Source organism: Musa acuminata, chromosome BXJ1-4 (genome assembly GCF_036884655.1).
Source record: "Musa acuminata AAA Group cultivar baxijiao chromosome BXJ1-4, Cavendish_Baxijiao_AAA, whole genome shotgun sequence".
NCBI classification, from domain to species: Eukaryota; Viridiplantae; Streptophyta; class Magnoliopsida; order Zingiberales; family Musaceae; genus Musa; species Musa acuminata.
In genome coordinates this window covers 42,736,048-42,759,519 of record NC_088330.1, presented here as the reverse complement: position 1 = coordinate 42,759,519, position 23,472 = coordinate 42,736,048, and the positions used below count along the sequence as shown (strand labels likewise).

The following is a 23,472-nucleotide window of genomic DNA, read 5'->3' as shown; positions in this document are numbered from 1 at the left end:
ATCGACCTTTGCCCGACTGAGATAGTTCCTTAAAATCGAAGCCATGCCCCGGACTCCTCTTACGACAACCGACGCATAGCTTCCTTTGGGGGGGGAGTATGATGAGGGTAATAATTATGATAAGAATCGCATGACATCAGCTGGCCCAGATGACGCCCCACGGGCTGACAGCGCCTGATCAACACGGACCAGAACACCTACCAAGGCACATTAACACTCCCCTTCGGCTTGATCCCTCACGCCACGCCAACGGCGATGTCAGACGCCACCAGAAGTACGATCTGCTCCCTGCGGGCAAGCACACTAGGTAACGATAATTCTCACTATAAAAACCCTCGCGTCCCAAAAAAGAGGAGGAGGAGACAACTTAGCTAAAGAAACCCCCTTTACCATCCACTAACTTGATCGTCGGAGGGGTCGGGTCAAGCCTCCCGACCCGACCTGTGTCCAGGGACAAAGACGGGGGGGGCGCCTCCCATCGCGTGCTCATGCGAGGAGTCCCCTCCCAAAGGAAACGGTTGACCCGTTGCGATCGGACCACCGCGGTCAGCCACCTCAGCAATCTTAAAGGTCGTTCCAGGAAGATCCCCGATCATTCGGACCCGAACCCGCGTCGGCCTCAAGGCCACGGCTTTAGGTTGTTTACACTGATAACTCGGCAACTAAATGAATCGTTTCCTGCTACACCTTCATACCTTGCTGGATCAAAAAGATCATTCCATGTGAAAGAAACAAGTCAAAACATCTCACCAGCATACAAAAGGCGACAATTTGACATTCTCTGAAGCGTCATCTGCAAGTTTTCTACGTTATATCATTTCTGCGAAACGTAAGAAGAAATGGTCAGCAATTAATGAAAGGGGTTATTATTGACATGATTGTGGGGTAATTTAAAGGTCCAAAATTACGGCCCACAAGTGGAGCCCATTTATGCGAAGACCCGAATTAAGCCCATTTCCGCAACAAGTAAGGTTAGCATTCCGCGCCGCCGAAACCCTCGTGAGTCGCCGCCGCTCGCCGCTCGCCGCTTTGATATCTTCATCTCTCTCTCTCTCAGCGGCTTTGCGAAGGTAGTCTTCGAAGTTGGGAAATCTTGGTGGTAGGTTTCCGGTGCTTTCATCATGTTGGTGTCCAGGGTTTTGGGGCGAGTGCTTTGCGCCGCTTCCAAATCGGAGTCCTTTGCGACTTCGGCCGCGGCGGCCGCTGCAGATTCGGCTAGGAGGGCACATAATCCTCTCGAGGAGTTCTTTGAGGCGGACAGAAGCACGGATGAAGAAAAACCCGTCGTTTATGGTATCGTTTTGATCCCCCTTTTTTATCTTTAGGATCTCTCTTTCTTTTCATGCCTCGTTTTACCTAAAGCCTGTTCATTCCATTTTGTTCATTGAATGTGGAAAGATTGCTGCAGGATACAATTGCTTTTGACACCCTCTTCCATGTTTTCTAGTTCTAATCACAATTTCAAGAACAGCTTTTACTTCTTGTGATCTTTAGATTACTTCCATCCTTTTTGTCCAGTCTCTAGTTTTAAATACAAAACACCTTATGCTTCTCATAATCTTGAAATATTCCCTTATTTTCTTCGACAAGCCTCTACATCGGTTTCTTCCTTTTTTCTCCATTTATATTTGTTTTCTTTTTCTTGGTGTTAGGGTGTCTATCTTGCTCCTAGATCTTCACCAGGTGCCCATCACCATTTACTATCTTGTGGATTCTTATTTTGCGGGCATGGTTTATTCATGTTGGAGATGTTGGGGTTTTTAGCGGTATTGAATGATAACAATACACTGTATGCCATATATCATCAGTAACAATTATGCATTACCTGAAATCATTGTATTTTGTTCGACCTTTTTTACAGGACGTGGTTGGAAGGCTTCTGAATTGCGTCTCAAATCTTGGGATGACCTTCAGAAGCTGTGGTACGTCCTTCTGAAGGAAAAGAATCTGCTAATGACTCAACGCCAAATGCTTCATGCTCAGAACCTTCGCTTTCCTAACCCAGAACGGATTCCGAAGGTTCGTGTTATTTTTACCTTGTCATCATTTCAGAATTCAAATCTTTATTAATTTGATTTGTGTATCTCTAAGTGTTGATTTAATTAAGGTGGTATGGATTTTGTAATTTTCCAAAGCATAATTACGGTGGTATGGATTAAAGTGAGTAATCCATTCCTCTTGTAAGAGACACGACCATGATAAAATTGCTTTATCTTAGATAATGTTGAAGAATAACAAGTTGTCTGAATCTCTTTATTTGTATCTTTCACCTGGTTTTATCTAAATTTTCAATTGAATATTATATTTTGGTTATCAGTCAACAATTTTTCCATTTGTGCCATGAACATAAATTGAATGGTTCTCTTACCCAGGCATATGGAAACAAGCACAGAACGATTGCAGACGTGGCCTTTCCATCGATTTGTTGACCTTTGATTTTCTCTGCCTTGATGTTGTTTCGTGAAGAGAAGTGATAATAATAGAATAAGCAGCATGTCTCTCTGCTCTTATCTCGACCATCATTTATGACTTTTATGCATAACTAGAATATCTCTTGGAATGAGGAACAATTATATTATCCATAAGACCACATTCAGTTCATCTACTCTTTTGCTTACCCATTTTTTTCTGCTGTTATAATATAAATCTATCTCTGCTGCTCTTTGATGCATTTATAATTAATGGAGAAGATTCTACGGTTGCCCGACTGCAGTAGATGGCCCCTTTTGACAATAGACCTGAATTTTATATGTAGGTAAGGAAGTCAATGTGTCGAATAAAGCACGTCTTAACTGAGAGAGCAATTGCTGAACCTGATCCAAGGAGGTCTGCAGAAATGAAGAGGATGATTAATGCCTTGTGATGTTATCTGTTTTCCTTTTGAATTCTAGTATTATCTTATGTGCTTTTTTCCCAAGAAGATACAATCAAATGTCAAAATCTATGGGCAACTGGGATCCTTTTTTATGCTTGAAAGGTTTCTTTGTTCTGTTGTGCAATATGTACTCAGATCCTTGATTTGCTTAAAACTTGATCTTGAATTTGTATGCACAAATGAGATAATCCTTCTTTTAGCGATCTTGCTATATATATATATATATATATATATATATATATATATATATATATATATATATATATATATATATATATATGGAGCAGACTAAGGAAATCATGTGACTAGGGATGATAACATGGTGGGGCAGGATGAGTATTACTCAAACAGTTTCTGTTCATGTCATTCAATTCTACTTGGTTCCTACTGTGTCCTTGATCAAGAATACCAAGGGCAATGCTATATCATCAGTATATTGATTGTATTGCTGTCTTCTTATAGTGTCCTGAGATGAATAATATCTGTGATCATATGTTATGTCATTAACATCTTTATATTTATAACATACAAGCAAACAACAACAGTCATAATAAGTCATAATATTTGGGGTCAACTAGTCATAAGCAGCTTTGTAGGAGGCAATATTCTTAGTGGGATGATATCTTTATTTGGTGAGGTGAATGAGAATGGGATGGTATCTTTATTTGGTGAGGTGAATGAGAATGGGGTGGGGTGGGGATAAGTGATGATATTTTTGCCTCTGTCTAACTGGTTTTATGTAAATTATATACCGACCCATCCTATTCTCTGACCAGAGTTGATCAAATCGGACTCGACTAGTTTGGTCGTTCAATCTGTTCCAAAAAGTGAATCCAGGATGCTTCTTCTCAATTCATTGCAATTGGAGGAAAAGGGGTAGGGAAGGAGTGCTCTTTGAGGCAGAGGATTACCACTTACCAGTTTGCTGCCTTTTTACTGCACAAGGCTTATTCAAGTGCCGCTTTATTGTCAGAATCTTATTGTGTACAGTATTGATGAATCTTAAAGGTTTAAAGGTGCTTGTGCGACACTTGATCTTCTTTTCTGCATTGTTAGCAATCTTAAGTCCAAGTTGGAAATTGTTGACTTTTTAGCAAAGTGTGCTTGTTACACTCTTTATGTTATGTATATATTGAACTCTTCGGTTAATATGAGGTATGTTCCATTCATTTAACTTCATTGCCTTTTTCCTCAAATTTTGCTCGAGTTAACAGTGCATGAACATTTGCAATGAATCAGCTAGTTCCAAAGTTGTAGCAAGTTAGGTTTTAATTTATATATCTGAAAAGAATGGAAAGGGCCAAAGTTAGTAGCAACTAGCAAGTTAGTTTTTAATTTGCTTATCTCTATATGTTTGCTGTTGTTGTTGTTGTCTGGTTGGAACAAAGAGGGTCAGGGGGAGCAAGTCTTGGCTCCACCAACCATGTCCATTAGCTTTTTGTATCAGATGAACTTATTGGTTAATCTTCTCCACTTTGATGGTGAATGTTTAAAGGTGCTTCTGAAACACTGGTTCAACTTCTTTTACTTGTTGCTTTCCAACAGGCCAAGTTGGAGACTGTTTGCTCTTTAGCAAAGTGTTCATATTAAACTCTTCCTAGGTTGCACATATCAAACTCTGGTGACTCAATTGTATGGTACTCTTGTTTGGATAGATTTCAAACATACTGATAAATCTGAGTTATATTCCATTTATTTCATTCTATTGTCTTTTTTTCCTCAAATTTTGCTTGGAGTGTAAATAGTACATGAAATTTTACTTACTAGCACAATCGCTAGTTCACATTCTGCAAATAATCACAGAGCTTCAACAGTATATCAAGATGTTAATGTGCATATCTTCATTTGTTTGCTGCTGTTGTCTGATTGGAACTCTGCTGCTGTTTCAAAAGTCTTGGCTCCACCAACCATGTCCATTAGCATTGTGCATCAGATATGAACCTGTAGGCGGCTCCTCTCTTCACGGTGGAAAGCATGTTTGGTGAGAAATTAACAGGGGGAGCAGATTCAAGTGGTGGGGTGGAAGAAAGTGACAGAAGATGGGGAAGGGCAGGTCAACTCTGGTTGAAACATAGTTGTCCCTGGTTTGAAGACTTCATATTTTACATAAAGGTTTGTTTGGTAAGCTAAATTTGCGATTTGTCTATCTGATTTGCACTTTAAATGTATGGGTAGCTATGATTTCAGATGCAAAAGCAAAATATGACACGGCTGGGATTCATCAGACTCAGAAAGTATATTGACATAGTGGTCGATGAAAGCGATCCAGTACTGCTTTTTATACGGAATAGATTCTGAGGAGGACATGAAGAAGACCTTTTCTCTTGTTGCTTGGATCAGGTTTTGGCAATGAGTAATTTAATGTGGTGTCCAGGAGATATCCATGTTGTGATTTGAACTCCTGTTGGATGGACAAGCAATGTCTAAGCAGGGGTGGAGTTGTTTGACTGATTCTTCCCACCATGGTGTTGGTGGAGGTGATCAAACTATGAGATGTTTGAATAGATTGCAATGATGATTAGCACTTCATAAATAGAATAGTTATCATTGTTAGTTACATATGTCATCAATGGGTTAATTATATATTATCTTTAGTAGTTAGATATATTTAGTATCTCAATTTTTAGATTTAAAAAATTTACATTAGAATCTCTATAGGTATGAAATTGAAATATCTAAGTTTATTTATCTTGATATCGTCGATGTTATCGACGAAAACATGAAAATGATAGGCAAAAGGATTATTTTAATATTTTAATTATGTTTTTGATAGTGACAAATGATGGTGTTATTAGGGGTTGTGGACGATTGTTGTGGATGAGGAGGGATAATAATGACAAGAGATGAGGTAAAGGGAGAGGAGGAAGAGGACGATGCGTATATTGATGCTTTGCATTTGTGTTGATGTAGATGTAGAGCAACATCACTTTGCATATGCATCTACATTGTTGTCAATGCAAATGCCTAAGTGATGTTATGCATTTGTGCTGGCATCAATGCAAATGTCGAGCGACATTGTGCATTTGCATCTACGTTAATGCCAATGCAAATGTCGAGCATCTCTTTTATCGTTTTGCATCTGTATTAGCATCGACATAGTTGTTGAGTTGCGTCGATACAAATGCAGAGCATCAACATCTACATTAGCATCGACGCAAATACAAAGTGGCGTCACCCTTCCCTACAGTTATGGTGTCGATGCAAATGCATAGCAACGTCGCTCTGCATCTGCTGTTAACACTAATGTCGATGTTAAGCTATGCTCTATGTCTACATCTACGTCAGTATTAATACAGATATCGAGTGACTCTTTCGTCACTTTACATCAGCGTCGATACTAATGTAATTGTTGAGCAATGCCAACGCAAATGCAAAGTATCATCATCTACGTTGTCCTGTTCCTCATCTTCCTTTGTCTCACCTCTTATCATTGTTTTCATTCCTCATCCACAATAGTCGTTCATGAGCCATGTTATCGTCTGTTGCTATTGAAAATATTATTGAAATATTAAAATTATTTTTTTTCTCATTATTTTCATGCTTTCATCAATAATATCGACGACATCAGGATAAATGGACTTATATGTTTCACTTTCATAACTATAGAGATTTTAATATAATTTTTTTAAATCTAAAGATCGAGATGTTTAACTATATATAATTAACTTTATCATCGACCTAATTAGTCTTGAAATTTTTTTTTGTAAGATCAATATATCCGTAACCTTGGTTCGATAAAAGTTATTTAGATAGAAATTTTGATTATTATTTTATTAAATTATAACTATTAGGTTCAAACGATCATTATAACTATAAAAGATTGATGGCAATTTATCACCAGCAAAAGACTAATACATTAGTGTCCAGATATATATACATAGAGAGAGAAGAAAAAGGTACAGTAGAACTCGGAAAAAACTGTAGCCCTTTGCTCATGCATTCATTCGGTGATTCCCAGTCGTGTAACAGAGACCAGTGGTGAAGCCATTAAGATTACGTTCTGCGGAAGACCAGAGATGGGCGGAGCGCATCCGTTCTCTGCGTCCTCTCCTCCTTCCATCTGTGTGTGCAACACTTGCAGTCGGCGGCCTAGCTGTCCCATTCCGAGAACCTCTGCCTACCGAGAGAGAGAGAGAGAGAGAGAGAGAGAGAGAAGCACATTAATTTGCCATCATAGGTAGAAGTATCACATCACACCTCGCTGCCCCACTGTCATCTAATCGGGACCATGGCAGGTTGATCCATCTCCAAACCTCAATGGGAGTGGGAGTGCACGAGCTTAAAGTATCATAGTTCACATTCCCCCCTCCACAGTGGCCTTTATGTTCACCGTCCACCTTCTCCGTTTTCTTCATGCGCACAAACTGGGGCCAAAACAGGGCCCTCCCCACACGTGTGCTGCACCTGCACACATTCCCTCCCTCGAATACAGATCTCGGCATTAAAGAATGGGTTGGTGTTGCAGAAAGGAATCATCCTCTCTTCATCTCTAAGGCAGTCCGTTCCTGTGGAAAGCGCTCTCTTCCTCGTCTCCTTCCTGCTGTTCTTTGGATGGACGCTACCCAGTGGCCTCAGGTAAAGCTGCTCCAGATCTTGATGAGCTTCATCTTGTGTTTCTATCTATTGATCTTTGTGGATCTGCATGCTCAGTGCACCTTCTTTAGTTCTCTCTCTCTCTCTCTCTCTCTCTCTCTCATCCTTTGGCCGTGAGCTATTAAGCCTGTCACCCCCACCACCTTTACTCTTGAAAGCAGCAAACCGCTTTCTCTGCTTCCTTTATCTGTGTCTTCTTGCTTTCCTTTTATCGTATGCAGCAAAGCAGTGACATGAAAAAGAGTCAGCCTTGCTTTGTTCTTGTCCAAACCGTGTGGTTTCTCTTTCCTCTTCTTTTTCCCTTTCATTCGGAAGCTTCTGTTTGGTGACAGTTCTCAAGTGATCGTTTCGTTCTCCTCTAATTGAGTTTGCCCCATGGTGATTTCCCGTTGCCGGTGCTGTCCAGGGCATAGGGCTGATGAAGCCCATGGAGGAGTCCGCGTCCTCCATCACAACCACCGCGGGAGGCAACACATGCACCACTGCCAGGTCACAGGAGATGGAGAGGAGGCCAAGGCCGCACAAGGAGCAGGCTCTGGGCTGCCCCCGGTGCAGCTCCACCAACACCAAGTTCTGCTACTACAACAACTACAGCCTCACGCAGCCCCGGTACTTCTGCAAGAGTTGCCGGAGGTATTGGACCGATGGCGGATCCCTCAGGAATGTCCCGGTGGGTGGTGGCTCAAGAAAGAACAAGAAATCCTCCCTGATCTCCTCCACCGCCACGAAATCCTCCTCCTCCTCCTCCTCCTCCGCAGCAGCGTTACCTACCGCCTCAACTCTGTTCATCCCTCCATCTGCATCCCTCTCCACCAGCCCCGAAGCTCCAAAGTTTCATGAGGCCCGGCAGGACCTCCACCAACATAGCCACCCTGGCAATACCTTTGCCACTGTCGCTCCTCTCTCTACCATGGAGCTACTGAAGAGTGAGATGGAAGCAAGAAACCACCTTGGCCCTTTCATGCCCGAATACCCATCCGGATTCGGATTGCAACAACTCAGACCACCTACTCTCACTTTTCCTTTGGATGGAATTGCTGGGTACAGGAGCTTGCCCGGAATCCAGGCGAACGCTAGTGGTAAGCTGCTGTTTCCTTTCGAGGACCTGAGGCCAGTAGTCCCATCAATCAATGTTTCCGATCAGTTCCATCAGAACAAGGAACAAGGAAGTGATCCTCCTGGTTTTTGGCACGGTATCATCGGAGGAGGAGGAGGCTCATGGTAGTGGTAGTAGTGTTCATGGCACATCGTGTGTCCAGCTTTCTTCATTCACTCCTTTCAACTGGTTTACTTCTCTTATACATCCTCATCACTGTGGATATCTGAAGCTTCATTCCAGCTTGCCTTGACAAGTAGGTCTTTGTTGACTTCGTTGTGCCATTTTGTTGGAGAAGGGAATGGATGTAGTATTTATGCATGTAAAATTTCTCATGGGGTTGACTTTATGGTGTGCAGCTAAATCTGCAGCCTTTGTCTTCCCATCATTCTGAGAAGTCAGAGTCTCATCATCCCAACTAACATTCTCTTGGCCATGAGAGCACACCACACCACTTTACGTCCTTCCTCTTCCGCTTGAGAGCATGAGATGGTGGCGGAAGAGTGCCTACGGTGGCGTGAAAGCTGGAAACCAGCAGCTCATGTGTGCTCAGGGAAAAGCTTCTCATCTTATGATTCCTGCACACACTAACATAATCCTCACTTTTGCTCCCTATGATTACACCCTCAACCTGCCTTGGCCTCTCTATGCAATCAACCAAAAGACTTAAAGAAACAATTTCATCCCTTTGTGTCGGTATTGATTGAATTAATATCTCACTATCATTAGAATATTGGTATAGATCTATGAGTGATATGTGTATAGAAAGGTAAAAATAATAAGATCATCTTATCACGATTATTATTATTTGATACGAGTGATATGTACCAATTCGATAGGAATCAATATAGACGATAATATTGATATGTCAATACGTACCACGTTGACAATTAATCGATATATCAATATGTACCAGTAAGATGAATTATGAAAAATAATAGTAAGATGAATCATGAAAAATAATACAAAATTTCTCAGATAATGTACTATGCCAATCCTCATTGTGCCTCCTCAGCAGATCAACTCTGCCATTTTAGTTTTATCATCACTTTAAATTCTTGCTTTCAATTTCTTTCATTTAATTTTTTTGAGAGATGAGCACCATAGCTTCTTAGCAAATGGAAAGAAATAGCTATGATGAATCAAGAGGAAGATGCCTCATGCAAGTTTTATACATGAAACCAGATTGATGATTTGAAGGGTAAAAGTATTAGTTCTGCAAATTCATAAGCTACATCACATGTAAAGAGTGGGTAGTTTTCGTCTCCCTCAACACATCACTTGTGATTACCTTTGAATCTTAAATTATCTACACATCATGTTGCATCTGTGAGTCTCATATTATGTTTTGCTTATCAGGTATTCTTCTTGTTTTCATCAGAAGCAATAAACTCCTGAAAAACAATTTCATAAAACTTATAGGCAAATAAGTTTCAATAGCCTGGAAACAATTGCAAAGATAAAATAGGATTATAATTCATCCATCGATCAATAGTAGATGAAATATTACAAAGACAAGTTTGAAGATTTACAAGATGTTACTGATAGTGAATGAAATATTAAAGTATCTAAGTTATGAGGCTGGCCTTAAAAGCTCAATATAAAAAAAAATGTTTGAAAATTTCAAAATAATCTTCCATCAAAGTAGAATTTGCAATCTACTGTATTGGACAATTGACCTTAAAAGTTTAAATATACCATCTAAGTGCAAATGCACTTTCAAAAGTATGCCACAACCAAAAGGTGTATCGGTTGATCAGCATAGCGAGCACAAAATTTCTCATTTTTTAATAGGATCACACAAAAAATTTCTTTCATAGCAGCAACTCCAGTTGCTGGTACCAACATAGTAGCCTCTAATCTGATCCGGAACAAACCAAATCGACACAAACTTTTTAAGTGGTATAATGAGGAGGTTGCCTTAGGTCTTGACAAATTGTACTTTCAAAAACAGTTATGAGACACAATTAAGTAAACGTCCACTCAAATTATAAGTTCAATTGACAAATGCCTAGTATTAATATTTTGGATTTTCATATCTTGTCTTGGAGTCACCTCCATAATCTAATAAGACAGTGTACATAACCAGAAAAATGCATGGAATTTAACTCTTAGATGGCATTGGATATAGTCACGTTTGGTATATCAGTCATCTCGCCATTCATGTTGACAATTATCATTGCAGCACTTGTAAAATGTTGTCATTGGTTCATCAGCGGATCGAATTTGCATTTGTCTAAAGAATGCCTCTCCATTGTGACATCTTGGACAGGTTGCTGCAGGAGAAAGTATAAAAGATCCATGAGTGCACATTTTTATCATTTAATGCTTTCAAGTAACAAGGACAAATTTATAATCAACTTATGTGTATTCTATCTTTCCCGATTAGCAGCACTGGGAAGACGTAGAGGAAGACAAAAATTGACTTTATTGAAACAATAGAAAAGGATACAATGGTTCTTAATTTGACTAATTACATTGACATCAACAAACTTCAATGTGGGAAAAGCACATTCCAGATAATCGATGCTTATGGCTGGCATGTTGCTGTGCTTGTAGATTACGCGTTTGAATAAATAAGTTAGTAACATAATATACAGAATTTCTGACATGGCCATGAAGAATGTTAACTTTGAATTTTGCTTCATGATCAAGGCTGTAATATATTACCAAATACACAAATAAAATACTGAAATATGGCAGTCTAGGTATTACAAACCATAAGTGGCATTGCCTAACAATTGGAATAGGTTCTAGGTGTTTTGTTGTGAAAAGAGATGCATTTTACCCCCGAATTAGTTGGAACTCAAAAATAGTGGTGCTAAAAGTAAGAAAGTGCCCGCTATAAGAAAACAGATAGGTTTCACATGTAATGTTAATTACAGACATGTAAGATTGGTACTCTTTTCAAGGGTGCCAACCTGAATCGAACCTACAACTTAGTAGACTATTTCATGCTAATTACAGAAGGGCAAGGATGAACTTATTTATCATCTAAACTTTGAACCAATAGATTTTCCTTTGGGCACAACAGAGTGGTTCCCTGGTTTCGAGCTTGAAACAAAACAGTGTCAAATGCTATACCTAACATGCAGATTACAATTGGATGTGAAAGTACCTATAGTCCAATAGAACCCATAATTATATCCAGCCATCCGAGATCATTATTAAATTACTCCAACCAATGTATGTTCATTGCTGGTACTTTAGGTAGATCAAAGACATGCTTTGACGCATATTATACCAGGCATTAACAGAAAGTGTTGTTTGTCCACGTGTTGTTGCATACGCTGAAAGAATCCGTTTGTTCAGACCTTGTCATCGGCATTTTAGCAAGCAAGTAAAATGCAAAAAATCATTCCACCGATCAGGTGTCTTTTCGTGCGAAAATCCTCCACATAAGAAATCTATAACTTCTGCTATTGTGAATCGTCTCTTATTTCTGTTTTCCTTTTGCGTTTGGACTTAAAAATCCGTTTTTTTTTTTTTTGCTTGAGTGGGTTCCAAAAGAAACGAGAACCGAGAAGAATAAGCAAGTGATAGCAAAAGGGTGAAAGAGATGACATACTTGCGGTTTTGGGGGCAAACTTCATGGCGTCGGCTCCGCTGAAGATGGTCTCCAACTCTTTCTTCGCCAAATGCTGCTTCTTGACGATCTGGACGGTGGAAGAAAAAAAAGAGAGTGGGTCAACACCAATCAACAAACACAATGCGAGCATGGACAGGTTGATAACAAACGAGAAGTGAGACAGCAGATGATGCGGAAAAGGAGCCACCTTGTTGATGACGGGGCAGACGTAAGGGCAGGTGGGGCAAAAGAAGCGCAGCCGCCGCCCGCTCCCCGCCGGCTCGATCTGCAACAGGTTCCCACACATCGGGCAGAACTCCATCAATCTCTGCAGTTCTCAGGCCAAGCCAACAGCGTCGCCGACTTGAGGGCAAGAATACCACAAGAAACGGGGATACTTTTGGCTATCAATATATATGCTCGCAACATCGAATCTTTGAACCTAATCTATCTTCCGTATCGGCTTCCCTTTCACGCTCCGAAAAAAAACCCATTATTAATTTCTTTTATATTATGATTTTTCTTTTATATTTTGATCTCCCTTAGATAATAAATTTTCCTATATTTAAAGATCTAATTTGACTATCCAGATTTTATATTTAAATCCAACGAATATTAACTATTTTATCTCAAACTTAATTACAAATTTCCGAATCTAATTTAAATTGAATCGAATAGATAAAAAGAGCCAACTTTTTCGAAAAAATCATTGTATAATATATATATATATATATATATATATATATATATCAGTTAAACTTAGGCTCCAATTTTTGTTCAAAAAATAAATAAATAAATAAATAATACAAGCGACAATACGCGCGTGCAAACACCGCAACCCAGAAGATTCCTTCCTGATTCCGGCGGGACCCACGAAACAGCCCGGATATTTCTGAGGGCATACAAAAAAACCCTCGATAGAATTGCCGAAGCCCTCTCCATTCGCGCCGCCTTCGTCTCCCACCCTTACCCCCGGCGGCGGCGTCGGCAGCTCCTCCTCCACCACCACTATCTAGAGATCCACCGTAACCCAAGAGATAAGAAGATCGCAGATGGCCGATCCGAGGACGTACGGAGGAGACGACGCCGATCATCGCCAGGGTTCGGGCGGGCGGCGGCTTTACAGCCCCTACCACGAATTGCAGATCCCCTACCGAACCCTCTACGACCTCCCCACCTCACCGGAGTTCCTCTTCCAGGAGGAGTCCGTCGTCCAGCGCCGCTCCTGGGGCGAGAACCTCACCTACTACACCGGCATCGGGTACCTCACCGGCGCCGCTGCTGGCGCTTCTCTCGGCCTGCGCTGCGCTCTCCGCTCCGCTGAGCCTGGGGACACCCTCAAGATCCGGCTCAACCGCGTCCTTAACTCTTGCGGCCAGGATGGCCGCCGGATCGGCAACCGCGTCGGTATCATCGGCCTCTTGTACGCCGGGCTTGAGAGCGGGATGGTTGCCGCGAGGGATACGGACGACTGGGTCAACAGCGTCGTCGCCGGGCTCGGTACCGGTGCCGTATTCAAGGCCGCCAACGGGCCGCGGTCAGCGGCCGTCGCTGGCGCCATCGGCGGGCTCATGGTTGGAGCTGCTGTAGCGGGGAAGCAGGTCTTGAGGAGATACGTGCCCATCTAGGGTTCGATCTCTCCCTCTCTTTTGTCCTTTCGGATAAGTCTATGTTATCGATATACCAAATTTTGACCTTAACGCGTTTGGTGGAATGACCGGAGGGTCAGAAAGATTATTGCAATAAGCTTATTAGAAACAATTGAGTTGATGTAGGATCGCAAGTGATAAGTTTTACATATTATGGATTTTTGCTTGCATGAATCAGGAGCTTGTCAAGATAATCCTGTGCTACTTGTTTGCGGTAAAGTACAATTAGAACATTAGCTGCTTGGATCTTGCATTTGTGTGTCAGAATCCTGCTAATGTCTTCCGTATTCTTTTTGTGATCAAAGATTTTCTTTCGGCTATTAGATGTTGTCATGCTCCTTGTCTGATCTTGTCATCCATGAGTTCAGGATGTTGTTGATTATACTTTTTTGGCATTACTTTCTCGTGAAGTATAAAAAGATCCATTGGTTCTGCTTGGTGAAGTTGGATCGACTCTTTTTTTTTTTCTATTGAATGAATGCATTCTATGGATTGGCACCATTGTCGTGCTGCTCGAAAGTTATTTTTGTGTTTATAACTAGAACTGATTGTAATTTGTTTGCTCATTTGGTTTAACAGGAATTCTAGGTATATTTTTCATATGTAGGTGGTGGAAGCATTGTCCTGAAAAATGCATAGAATTTTTCTTTTCACTGTTACTTGTTTCGGAGTTTGGAGGTAATCAGAGTGACATTGTTCTTTGTTTATGTAAAATATTATGAAGAGCAATCATTTCTTTTTCTAAACTGGAAATTTTATTGTTGTGAATGCATTCTATGGATTGGCACCATTGTCGTGCTGCTCAAAAGTTATTTTTGTGTTTATAACTAGAATTGATTGTAATTTGTTTGCTCATTTGGTTTAAAAGGAAATCTAGGTATATTTTTCATATCTAGGTGGTGGAAGCATTGTCCTGAAAAATGCATAGAATTTTTCTTTTCACTGTTTCGGAGTTTGGAGTTAATCAGAGTGACATTGTTCTTTGTTTATGTAAAATATTATGAAGAACAATCATATCTTTTGCTAAACTGGAAATTTTATTGTTGTCCTTCAACATTAATTAGTTCAGCGACACAAAGCACCATCATGCCATCTTGGCATCATTTTTTCAGTTTTACTTTAACATTGTATTGACATATCTTATCATGGAATTGTCACCGGCAAAACATAATTCCTTTTATAGATTCCCTCACATCTAAGCCCACCTTGAGGCACATTAGAAACTTCTCATGACTTCCAAGGATTTTTTTCTAACATTTGTAGCTAAGTTACATTTTTTTGGCATGTAACTTTTTCATGTTCCAATTCGTATGCTAGTCTTTACTCTTTCGTCTTTTGATTTTCTTCTTTCTCATGCATTAAATCCTACATCATTTACTTTTTTTGGCAACTTTGAGACAGTACCAGGAAATGACATGAATTACTATATTTCAGTTATTGCAATAATATGATGGACTATTCAAAAAGAAAAGGTAATAAAAATATATCTTTGCGCAGAGGATAAAATGAATTTGACCAAAGTGGATAATCACAAAAATTAGTCAGATGTTAATAATTTCTTGTTTTACAGTCTTTTATGATACACTTCTTTGGCTCATAGGATTTTAATAGCTATGTTGAGTAATTAACCGTGGTATCTACTTCGTCTAAGATTTTAATTGCTATGTTGACACCTAATTTTCATTTTAAAACACGGTTGGTTTGTGCCATGAAGAGAATGTATTGACCTTTAATCTTATGCATTAGATCTATGCATGAGTAAGACACTGAGAGAGAAGAAACCAGCTAATGTTGCAAGATTACCAACTATAATTTAGATGACATCTTCACCAGATTAAGCACTGACATGATGAAATATAAATGTAGCGATGTTTCAACTTCACAATCTGTAAATGTGGTCTACTAATTTGGGTCCGTCATATCAAAGGGATGGAGGAAAATAATTCTTATACTAACTAGTTGATGCCATTAGCAATTTAGAATAAAATGGAATATAAACAACTTGCTGTTTATATTCAGCTGATGATGTTTTCAGAATGGCTAAATCTTTCGAGGGAGTATTCTTTGGCACATTAGAGGTTATAAAATTCAGGTTTTCAGCTTGATTTTGGATTACTGGTCTTTTTGTCAACTTAATTAAACCTCCACTTTATTCTACCGGATGAGAATGCTTTCTGATTTAAATCAGACTTATGTGTTCCACGATAAACTTTGTAATTTTTCTCTCTTTTGTTCCTTAGGTCGTCTTCTTTCATCGTGCCTTCCCTTTCTCTGTTCTTCTCCGTTGCTTGTTCCCTTTCTTGTAGATGATGCCTATGAATCTTCTCTGGACTCTATGATTCTGCCTTGCAGTCCACATATGTAATAGTCAGACTGGGTAGATGGAAGCAGATGGCCGATCGACGTCCTCCTGTTGCTGTTGTCAATTGCCTGATCACTATACCCAAGTAAGTTGATTATGTTCATTACATGTCTATCAGCTTTAGATTTTGTTATGCAACAAATAAGATGAACTCAACAAGTTAGTTCTTTCTATTTGCTAAGGTTCTCTCAAAATGTTCACTTAGTTCACCTTTAGTTATTGTTCATTGAAATAAACAATGTTACTGTGTATCACAAATTTAATTGATTTTACCTTAATTATGCAGCATTTTTTTTTTGACACATTGAATCCTCGTAGGATATCCATTGAAAATAATTGCCAACATTATTCTGTCATATAATCTGAGAAACTCCATATAATTATTGCCTGTCATGCAACCCATCCACAGGGAGCCATGGAACTATTTGAACATGTGCCGTCTTTTCTCACCAAACTTTATATCTTTTTTATCTTTCTTTTCACTCAAAAAGAATGGAGGACATAATTTAGGTGGAGGGAGTCGGTCGCTGGTAATATATTTCGATTCGAACCCTCGCTGATCGATTTGTTGGTACCACTCTAATAATTGCACCGGCCTAGTTTGGATAGCCGTCACTGCTCAGCCTGTGGTAGATGAGACCTTCGAATTCGAGCCTCGAAGTGGACCGGTCCGAAAACGTAAACCCAACTTGGCACGAGAATGTGCTGATTCAATCGGGCGAATTCGAAATCGAACCGATTTGTGCTTATAATCCAATCAACCCAAAGCCGAGCGAGTCGCCAAGGCCAACGTTGAACGAAGACTCTCCCGACATGGAGGGCGGAAGAAGGTGGGAGGAGATGCCGGCGGACTGCCTGGTCGACATCTTCCGGCGGCTCGGCCTCCATGACCTCACCCTCTCGGTGCCCTTCGTCTGCAGGTGCTGGCGGCGCGCCTCCCTCGATCCCGGCTGCTGGCGGCGCCTCGACTTCCGGTCGCTTGACTTCATGCCGTGGAGCCACTTCTCCAGGAGCTTCACCTCTTGCTACCGCCTCGGCAGCCTTTCCTTCTCCGCCTTCATGAGGTTCGTGGTCGCCCGCAGCCGCGGCTCCGCGGCGGAGCTGCTCTTCCCCTTGTCCTTCGGCGCGTCGATCCAAGACCTGACCTTCGTCTCGATGAAGTGAGTCCGAGTATGACCGCCTCTCTCCATCTCGTCTTCTTCGTCTCCGGCGATGTCTGTTACGATTTACATACCTATCATCAGATGTCCGAGGTTGAAGCGTCTGGCTTTGCCTGATAACTTTATGCTAGAAGACGACCTGCTCATCCCGGAGCTCGTCGGGCGATGGAGAGACCTCGAGCAGCTCGAGATGGAGACGAAGCCCTCCTCCTTCTTGGAGATGATCGCCGTGATCGGCCGTAACTGTGGCAGGTTCGGCCGGTTGAAGGTGCGCGGTCTGATCGGCAAGGAAGACGCGAAGGCCATCGTGGATTGTCTTCCGGACCTGAACCACTTGGAGCTGAGCAAATCCTACTTGACGAAGGAGGAGTTGGTGGTGATCGTAAATGGCTGCAGAAAGCTAGAAAGATTGACCGTGAAGGATTGCCTGGGTCTTCAAGTGGACGATGAGGTGGTCAGATCGGCGTCAAGGATCAAGTGCTTCGAACATGAGGGTTCGAAGCTGCTTGATGATTATGGATATGAGACAGATGAATCGGAGCAGCAATCTGGATTTTTCTACTGGTGAAGAAACCTACATGTTTTCCGAGAAAAAAGTGGCCTAAAAGAATGTTCATTTCATCTCTTAGTTAGGTGAGCTAACTAAGAAAAAGGAATCGGTCAGGATAATTAGCTGTGTCTCAAACTTTGGTTTCAGAAGATAATTTATGAGCCAGTGGATGAGATATTTTATGCTTCTAAATTAGCATGTCAGATTGGTTTATCCATTACTTTTGAGTTCCTATAGGTTACTGTTGGTCGGCTGTATTGTGTTTACGTAACAGATGACAGGTACAACAACAACATTTGTGATATGATGCGAGTGTCAATCGGAGGCGATCACTTTTGCTTCTCGCTTAGAGTTGCTGAAACCGACGGTATCGACATACAGAAACAAATCACAAATTGCAGGAGAAAGAACAAAAGCTGTCTTCTTGCTGCAGAAGGGGTCAACTTGGGATGAAAGGCAATAGGCTGGACACTTGGAATGAACTACGCCGATCGACTTGTCCAATCTAGAATTTATAATTACGTTTTTTACTTCAATATATATATATATATATATATATATATATATATATATATATATATATATATATATATATATATATATCAAATCTTCAAAACTATTTTTAATTCGACAAATTCTCAATTAGTGTTTTTGAGGAATTACAGCTGATTTAGACTATTTAGAGGATGCTTTTGATTTAAGAATAAATCCGTCTTTATTCCGCGCACACGTGGAATGACGTGGTGCGTCTTGCGCGTCTCATGGCCCTTTGGGTCCCACGTCGGTGCGTCCAATCACGAGACTGGCGGAAGGGGGTGGGCTGCAATGCTAGCGTTCGGCCGAAGCATCATCGTCTCTCTCTTCTCTCGCTGTCGCTTGGGAATTCTCGTGAGGAGATTTGGGCATGGAGAGATTGCCGGGGGAGCTGTGCCTCAAGATCTTCCACCTGTTGAACCATACATCTCTCGCTGCTGCTCCCCAAGGTCTGCCATCGGTCCGCCTCTTATTACCCTTTCGCTGCAGATCTTCGCGTTTCTTGTTCTTGCCGAATTCTCCCTAATCGACGCCGGTTTCTTCAAAATTGCCTTCCACTTTTTGTAGCTTTATGTCGTTCGCCATGGAATTAGATACATTATTGTAAAATATGTGTAGCTTGTACTGGAAATACGTTTCTTGATTCATGAGAAGTGTCAAGCAACTTTAGATGTTTGCACGGCAATTCATATATGTCTTCATCAGACGTGTAACTGGTACTTGGTAGATCACGTTGGGCGCAAAAAGAACTTGCTTTGGGAGCACAAATGGCAATGACAGATAGGAGTGTTAGTTCATTTAGGTATTGTAAACTAATACACTGGCAGCTTAATTTGACATGCTCACTAATTATCCAATTTTTTAGCACTTCTTTTTCGGGGTTCAATTATCTAAGTATATAGAAGCTTTCAGTTCATATCCTTAAGAATTGCTGTGATAGAGTGTTATGGCGCCAAATAGCATACTTGCTTATGTGAAGTTATCCTTCTGATCATAGTGCTTCCTGGAGCAAGGCAGAAAATTAGTACACAAGTTATTGTATTATAAATTTGGTATTGTAATCACTGTGGGTACATCTACCTTCGAAAGGCTTTCAATACTGATTCATGCTGAAATCTAGTGTGCAGAAAGTGGAGGGTATTGGCATCCGATGATGCACTGTGGTCCAACCTATTTAAGGAAAGATGGGGAGGAGACTGTGCAGCATTTTACGCCCCAGTTGATCCCAAATCCTGGAAGGATGTATACATAGTGCAACACCGATGTGACCGGTTTGGACTGTAAGTTTCTGGCTCATCTTGTGTCGTCCTCCTTTTCTTCAAAAGGATCTGCAAACAGAAGTTGACATTATAAATCACCTTAAGAAACATTGCTTCAGAGTTCTTCTATACGTATAGATATATGTAGCTTGGTATCGAATTACTTTGTGATTAAAACTTAGCAACACTTAATTATTATGGATGGTTGTAGTGCAGATCAAATAAAGACTTAAATTAGTAGATTATTGCATGTTGCAAGTTGCAATATGTTTTCTTAGTGTTTTATGCTTCAAAGCTGTATTATACATCTTCTTCAGTAAAGCTCCAGTAACAAGATTGACTGGTGTATGGAAACTTGCCTGTAAGTTGTGACAAAGTTATCGCTTCAATGGGAATATGCTGCATTTAAAGGATATAACACATCTAATCAACTCAATGTTACTCATGGACATAATCAGAAGATAACTAAAATTGGTTTCATTACTAAAATCAGTTGCATTACGTAGATCGCTATCTTACCAATTTTCTGCAATAAGAGTGAGTATATTTCCACAGCTTGGAAATTTCACCTAGGTATAAACATCAGTAGGGAACTGATGCATTATGTAAAAAGTGAACCCAAAATGCCAATTGCTTTATCTGATTAGTGGAGTTGCACAAAGATTTTCCTTGAAATACCAAAGAAAGATTTGTTTGAACTAAGAATCCCTTGTGACTGAGGTATTTTAGCACACAGACTGCATAGATAAGCTTAACAACTTATTATTGTTACTGAAAAATAGTTGAACTTCTGTCTCCATTATAAGTATACTTATAATTATAGGTTGATTGGAACATGGGATGGAGATTCCTCAGCTAATATTTTTCTGTATGTAAAGAATGCATATCTGAGTTACTCTTAAAAATGATTGCGTATGGATGCTCATTGATCATAAATTTGGGTTATATAGAATTTTGTTTTGCTGCCCTACCAGGTTAGATGTTAATGTTAAATTAACATAAATAACTGATAGGGATATGCGGTATTAGGTTTCACAAGCAGAAAAGAATCAACTAGCTTAGTCTAATAAACAGAAGTAACTGACTAGTAATTTTCTATTTTTTTGTAATTTGGAGAAAAGAAATCTTCACTAGACATTACTAACTTGTCTCATTAAAGAGGTTACTGTCTCAAATTATCTATCTTTGAGTGAAATTTTATTGTCTGGCCCCAAAGAACCTTTATAAGAGAATCAAAAGGACATGCTTTTTGATATATGAGTGTCTGGTCCCATTTCTTTCCTTCTAATTGCTATGTCCATGCCATTCTTGATATCGAAGAGAAGTTTTGTTTTGGTCTCTTCAGAGTCTTTAGATGTGGTCCTCAAATTAATACAGGTAATCTTAGCAATGTTAATTGTTATGAATAAGGGCTATTCAGGATGAGGATTACTTTCTTAGGAAATCCACCTTTCTTTTTCGTATTGAAGAGATTTATTTTTTGGTCTCTTAATGTGGTCCTTAAATTAGGACAGATAACCTTGTCAAACTTTATTGTTATGACTAGGACTACTATCAGACAAGATTGGCTTGTCAGATACTGTACGAAAGATGCTTAATAGAGTCAACAGTGATCAGATCTAATACAGTAATACATTCTCACAAGCAAGTGACTTGTTTTGGCACAATCACTAATTCCAGACCAGATTGACAATTAGTGCAACCTTCTTATAACAAATCACCTTAAATTGAGGATTCTGTAGTTAATTATTACAGCAGAGACTCGAATAGGACTATGCTTTCTCTGGTATTTTCACTTTGGCATATTATTCTTATTCAATTCTGGTCATCAATCAAGGTCATCCCATAGAAGATATTCTTTTTAAGCAGTGGTTTTCCTTGAAGGTTAAGATTGTCAGAAGTCTTAGCAACTAAAAATTTAGCCTCCCATGGGGGAAACTTCATGCTCTTGTCTGGAAAAGTAATTTTAACTTCATCATATGTTAGAGCTTGTAGCTTGATGATAGCATTGTAGATTTTCTATACCAGTTAGCATCAAATCTCTGCTTCTTTGCTTATTCAGAACAAAACAATTGGGTATTGCATCTCAGGGGCCTAAGGATCATCACAGAAGGTAATGATTACTATCTCATCCATCAAGGTGAAATCCAAAAATACCTGGGCATGCGCAATCTCAGAAATGAAAGTTGCGATGATGTAGCGCCTCTACAAGGCATCGAAGAGCATCACTCAGGGATTCCGGATAGAATCCTTTTCTTTCTTGGGGATCTCGAGGCTGCTTGTGCAGCGGCCAAGCGTTTACAGACGTGAACATGCATTTTCGTCAAAGATGAATGAAACAGCGCACTGTATTATTCGGTGCAGGTATTCTTTATACAAATCACAACTGATTTCTGTAGTTCAGTATATTTGTGCATTGGATTCTTGTGGATTTGTTTTCCTAAATGTTATTAAAGTCAGATTTTACCTCCTTGAGGAACTCCTTCCGGGAAAGTGAGTGTCAAATCTCTGATGTTTCCTTTGCTTAACAGCATAATTATACAATTAATGGCCAACTACACCCGAGTATGTGAGAGAAAGCTTCTTGCAGTACCAAGTTGTGTGGTGAACCATTAATGCAAACTGAGTTTTTAATGTTGAGGAAAGTTGATTTCGTATGAAATAAATGCCACAGTGCACCTTCTACATGTCCTAAAACTTTGGCATTTCCTCTTGTATGCAGATTGTAGTGGGAAAGAGTTGATGCTATCACAGAAAAGAGTGCATGTAACTTGCAAGGCAACCAAACAAGGAAGACTTTACCCGTCCGATTGGGAACTGATGCCAAGTTGCTGAAGGATATCTTACGTGGTCCAGAAAGAATGAAAAGTTTGTTTGTGGAGAAAGAATGTACCGTCTCCTCTTCTGCCGTAATGACCTCAGTAAGTACATAGAGATCCTTAGCATCTTGACAGATAATGCTTTCTTGGAGCGGAAAAGAAGGTGAAGGGTCAACGTAAGATGAGGTTGACAAAAAAGCCTTCTTATTTGCTCAAGACAGTTGACTATGGGTTGCTCACATCAACTTCATTTTGGCAGAATGATAATGTTGACAATTGGACCGGTCATATGGCTGCTATGATCGAATTGCGAGTGTATTACGGCATTAGACGTGAGGAATCTGACTTTCTTTCTTTGGCTGCAATTTCCTAATACATAACACTTCGTTTCTTTTATTGGAAGGTTGCCATGAAAATATAAGAAAATTGCCCCTAACAGTGTTCCAAACAAAGTTATATCATTGTTCTATCCGGTCAAGTCTCGATCACTAAGTTATTGATTGAACTAATGAAGGAACTAATTGAACCATATGCCTAATGATTTTTTTTAAGTCGTAATGTATTGTCGATGTAAAAAATAATTTTTAAGGGAGAAAAAAAGAAGAAGAATAACACTGTAAAGGAATGGCAGAATAATAACTATAATAAATTTCTTCATTCTTGAAGGTAATGGGATAATTTAATTTTTTATTTTAAATTAATAAAAAAGATTATTTATAATCTCATATAAATATTTTTAAATTATTCATTATAAATATCCTCCTCCTAATAGTTGAGGTCATATAGCATCGGTGACAAACGATGATTATGACAATTGATAGTGTAACATCGATGGTAACTAAAACGATATTGACAGAGCATGAAATAAGATATTATTAGGAAAAAAAATAAATCGATAATATTAAGATTATAAATAGAAAAAATATATTTTATTATTTTTTATAATTATCAATAATTTAAAAAAATTACTAGTGAAAAAAAGGACTATGGATAGTATTATCAATTGT

The 23,472-nt window shown here is 39.7% G+C and overlaps 5 protein-coding genes across 10 annotated transcripts; 4 read left to right on the top strand and 1 right to left on the bottom strand.

Annotated features, from left to right (window-relative positions):
* Positions 1-965: 965 nt before the first annotated feature.
* Positions 966-3,074, top strand: LOC135671823 (uncharacterized). The gene is made up of 3 exons (XM_065180079.1): positions 966-1,293; positions 1,862-2,019; positions 2,756-3,074. The coding sequence occupies exons 1-3, from the start codon at positions 1,122-1,124 to the stop codon at positions 2,861-2,863; spliced, it is 438 nt and encodes a 145-aa protein (XP_065036151.1). The 5' UTR covers positions 966-1,121; the 3' UTR covers positions 2,864-3,074.
* A 4,145-nt stretch (positions 3,075-7,219) lies between these two features.
* Positions 7,220-8,885, top strand: LOC135672669 (dof zinc finger protein 1-like). Its single transcript, XM_065181169.1, has 2 exons — positions 7,220-7,450; positions 7,875-8,885. The coding sequence occupies exons 1-2, from the start codon at positions 7,229-7,231 to the stop codon at positions 8,691-8,693; spliced, it is 1,041 nt and encodes a 346-aa protein (XP_065037241.1). The 5' UTR covers positions 7,220-7,228; the 3' UTR covers positions 8,694-8,885.
* Positions 8,886-10,531: 1,646 nt separating this feature from the next.
* On the bottom strand, positions 10,532-12,584 carry LOC135672668 (uncharacterized). Its single transcript, XM_065181168.1, has 3 exons — positions 12,341-12,584; positions 12,133-12,220; positions 10,532-10,840 (listed from the first exon to the last, which is right to left on the bottom strand). Exons 1-3 carry the CDS (start codon positions 12,452-12,454, stop codon positions 10,710-10,712), a joined length of 333 nt encoding a protein of 110 aa, XP_065037240.1. The 5' UTR covers positions 12,455-12,584; the 3' UTR covers positions 10,532-10,709.
* Positions 12,585-13,051: 467 nt separating this feature from the next.
* LOC135581326 (mitochondrial import inner membrane translocase subunit TIM23-1-like) lies at positions 13,052-18,070 on the top strand. Of its 6 annotated transcripts, XM_065180074.1 has the most exons (4): positions 13,622-13,761; positions 16,134-16,228; positions 17,064-17,303; positions 17,388-18,070. In XM_065180074.1, the coding sequence occupies exons 2-4, from the start codon at positions 16,173-16,175 to the stop codon at positions 17,869-17,871; spliced, it is 780 nt and encodes a 259-aa protein (XP_065036146.1). In that variant the 5' UTR covers positions 13,622-13,761; positions 16,134-16,172; the 3' UTR covers positions 17,872-18,070. The 6 variants fall into 6 exon arrangements, with proteins under 6 accessions (XP_065036149.1, XP_065036146.1, XP_018680933.2 ...); XM_018825388.2 differs by lacking the exons at positions 13,622-13,761; positions 16,134-16,228 and adding an exon at positions 16,235-16,973; XM_065180077.1 differs by lacking the exons at positions 17,064-17,303; positions 17,388-18,070 and having other exon boundaries at positions 13,052-13,761.
* A 593-nt stretch (positions 18,071-18,663) lies between these two features.
* Positions 18,664-22,917, top strand: LOC103982336 (uncharacterized). The gene is made up of 5 exons (XM_065180072.1): positions 18,664-18,836; positions 19,515-19,667; positions 21,737-21,759; positions 21,847-22,010; positions 22,369-22,917. The coding sequence occupies exons 1-4, from the start codon at positions 18,679-18,681 to the stop codon at positions 21,954-21,956; spliced, it is 444 nt and encodes a 147-aa protein (XP_065036144.1). The 5' UTR covers positions 18,664-18,678; the 3' UTR covers positions 21,957-22,010; positions 22,369-22,917.
* Positions 22,918-23,472: the final 555 nt, after the last annotated feature.

Excerpts from the sequence above, each read along its gene's own strand:
- LOC135671823 (XM_065180079.1), top strand. The coding sequence starts at position 1,122 with ATGTTGGTGTCCAGGGTTTTGGGGCGAGTGCTTTGCGCCGCTTCCAAA. Across the intron at positions 1,294-1,861 it reads AGAAAAACCCGTCGTTTATG|GACGTGGTTGGAAGGCTTCT; the intron begins GTATCGTTTTGA and ends CCTTTTTTACAG. Across the intron at positions 2,020-2,755 it reads ACCCAGAACGGATTCCGAAG|GTAAGGAAGTCAATGTGTCG; the intron begins GTTCGTGTTATT and ends TTTTATATGTAG.
- LOC135672669 (XM_065181169.1), top strand. The coding sequence starts at position 7,229 with ATGCGCACAAACTGGGGCCAAAACAGGGCCCTCCCCACACGTGTGCTG. Across the intron at positions 7,451-7,874 it reads ACGCTACCCAGTGGCCTCAG|GGCATAGGGCTGATGAAGCC; the intron begins GTAAAGCTGCTC and ends GGTGCTGTCCAG.
- LOC135672668 (XM_065181168.1), bottom strand. The coding sequence starts at position 12,454 with ATGGAGTTCTGCCCGATGTGTGGGAACCTGTTGCAGATCGAGCCGGCG. Across the intron at positions 12,221-12,340 it reads TCTGCCCCGTCATCAACAAG|ATCGTCAAGAAGCAGCATTT; the intron begins GTGGCTCCTTTT and ends TCCACCGTCCAG. Across the intron at positions 10,841-12,132 it reads GTTTGCCCCCAAAACCGCAA|CAACCTGTCCAAGATGTCAC; the intron begins GTATGTCATCTC and ends TTTCTCCTGCAG.
- LOC135581326 (XM_065180073.1), top strand. The coding sequence starts at position 16,777 with ATGAGACCTTCGAATTCGAGCCTCGAAGTGGACCGGTCCGAAAACGTA. Across the intron at positions 17,304-17,387 it reads CTGACCTTCGTCTCGATGAA|ATGTCCGAGGTTGAAGCGTC; the intron begins GTGAGTCCGAGT and ends ACCTATCATCAG.
- LOC103982336 (XM_065180072.1), top strand. The coding sequence starts at position 18,679 with ATGCTAGCGTTCGGCCGAAGCATCATCGTCTCTCTCTTCTCTCGCTGT. Across the intron at positions 18,837-19,514 it reads TCTCGCTGCTGCTCCCCAAG|AAAGTGGAGGGTATTGGCAT; the intron begins GTCTGCCATCGG and ends TCTAGTGTGCAG. Across the intron at positions 19,668-21,736 it reads CGATGTGACCGGTTTGGACT|GGGCCTAAGGATCATCACAG; the intron begins GTAAGTTTCTGG and ends ATTGCATCTCAG.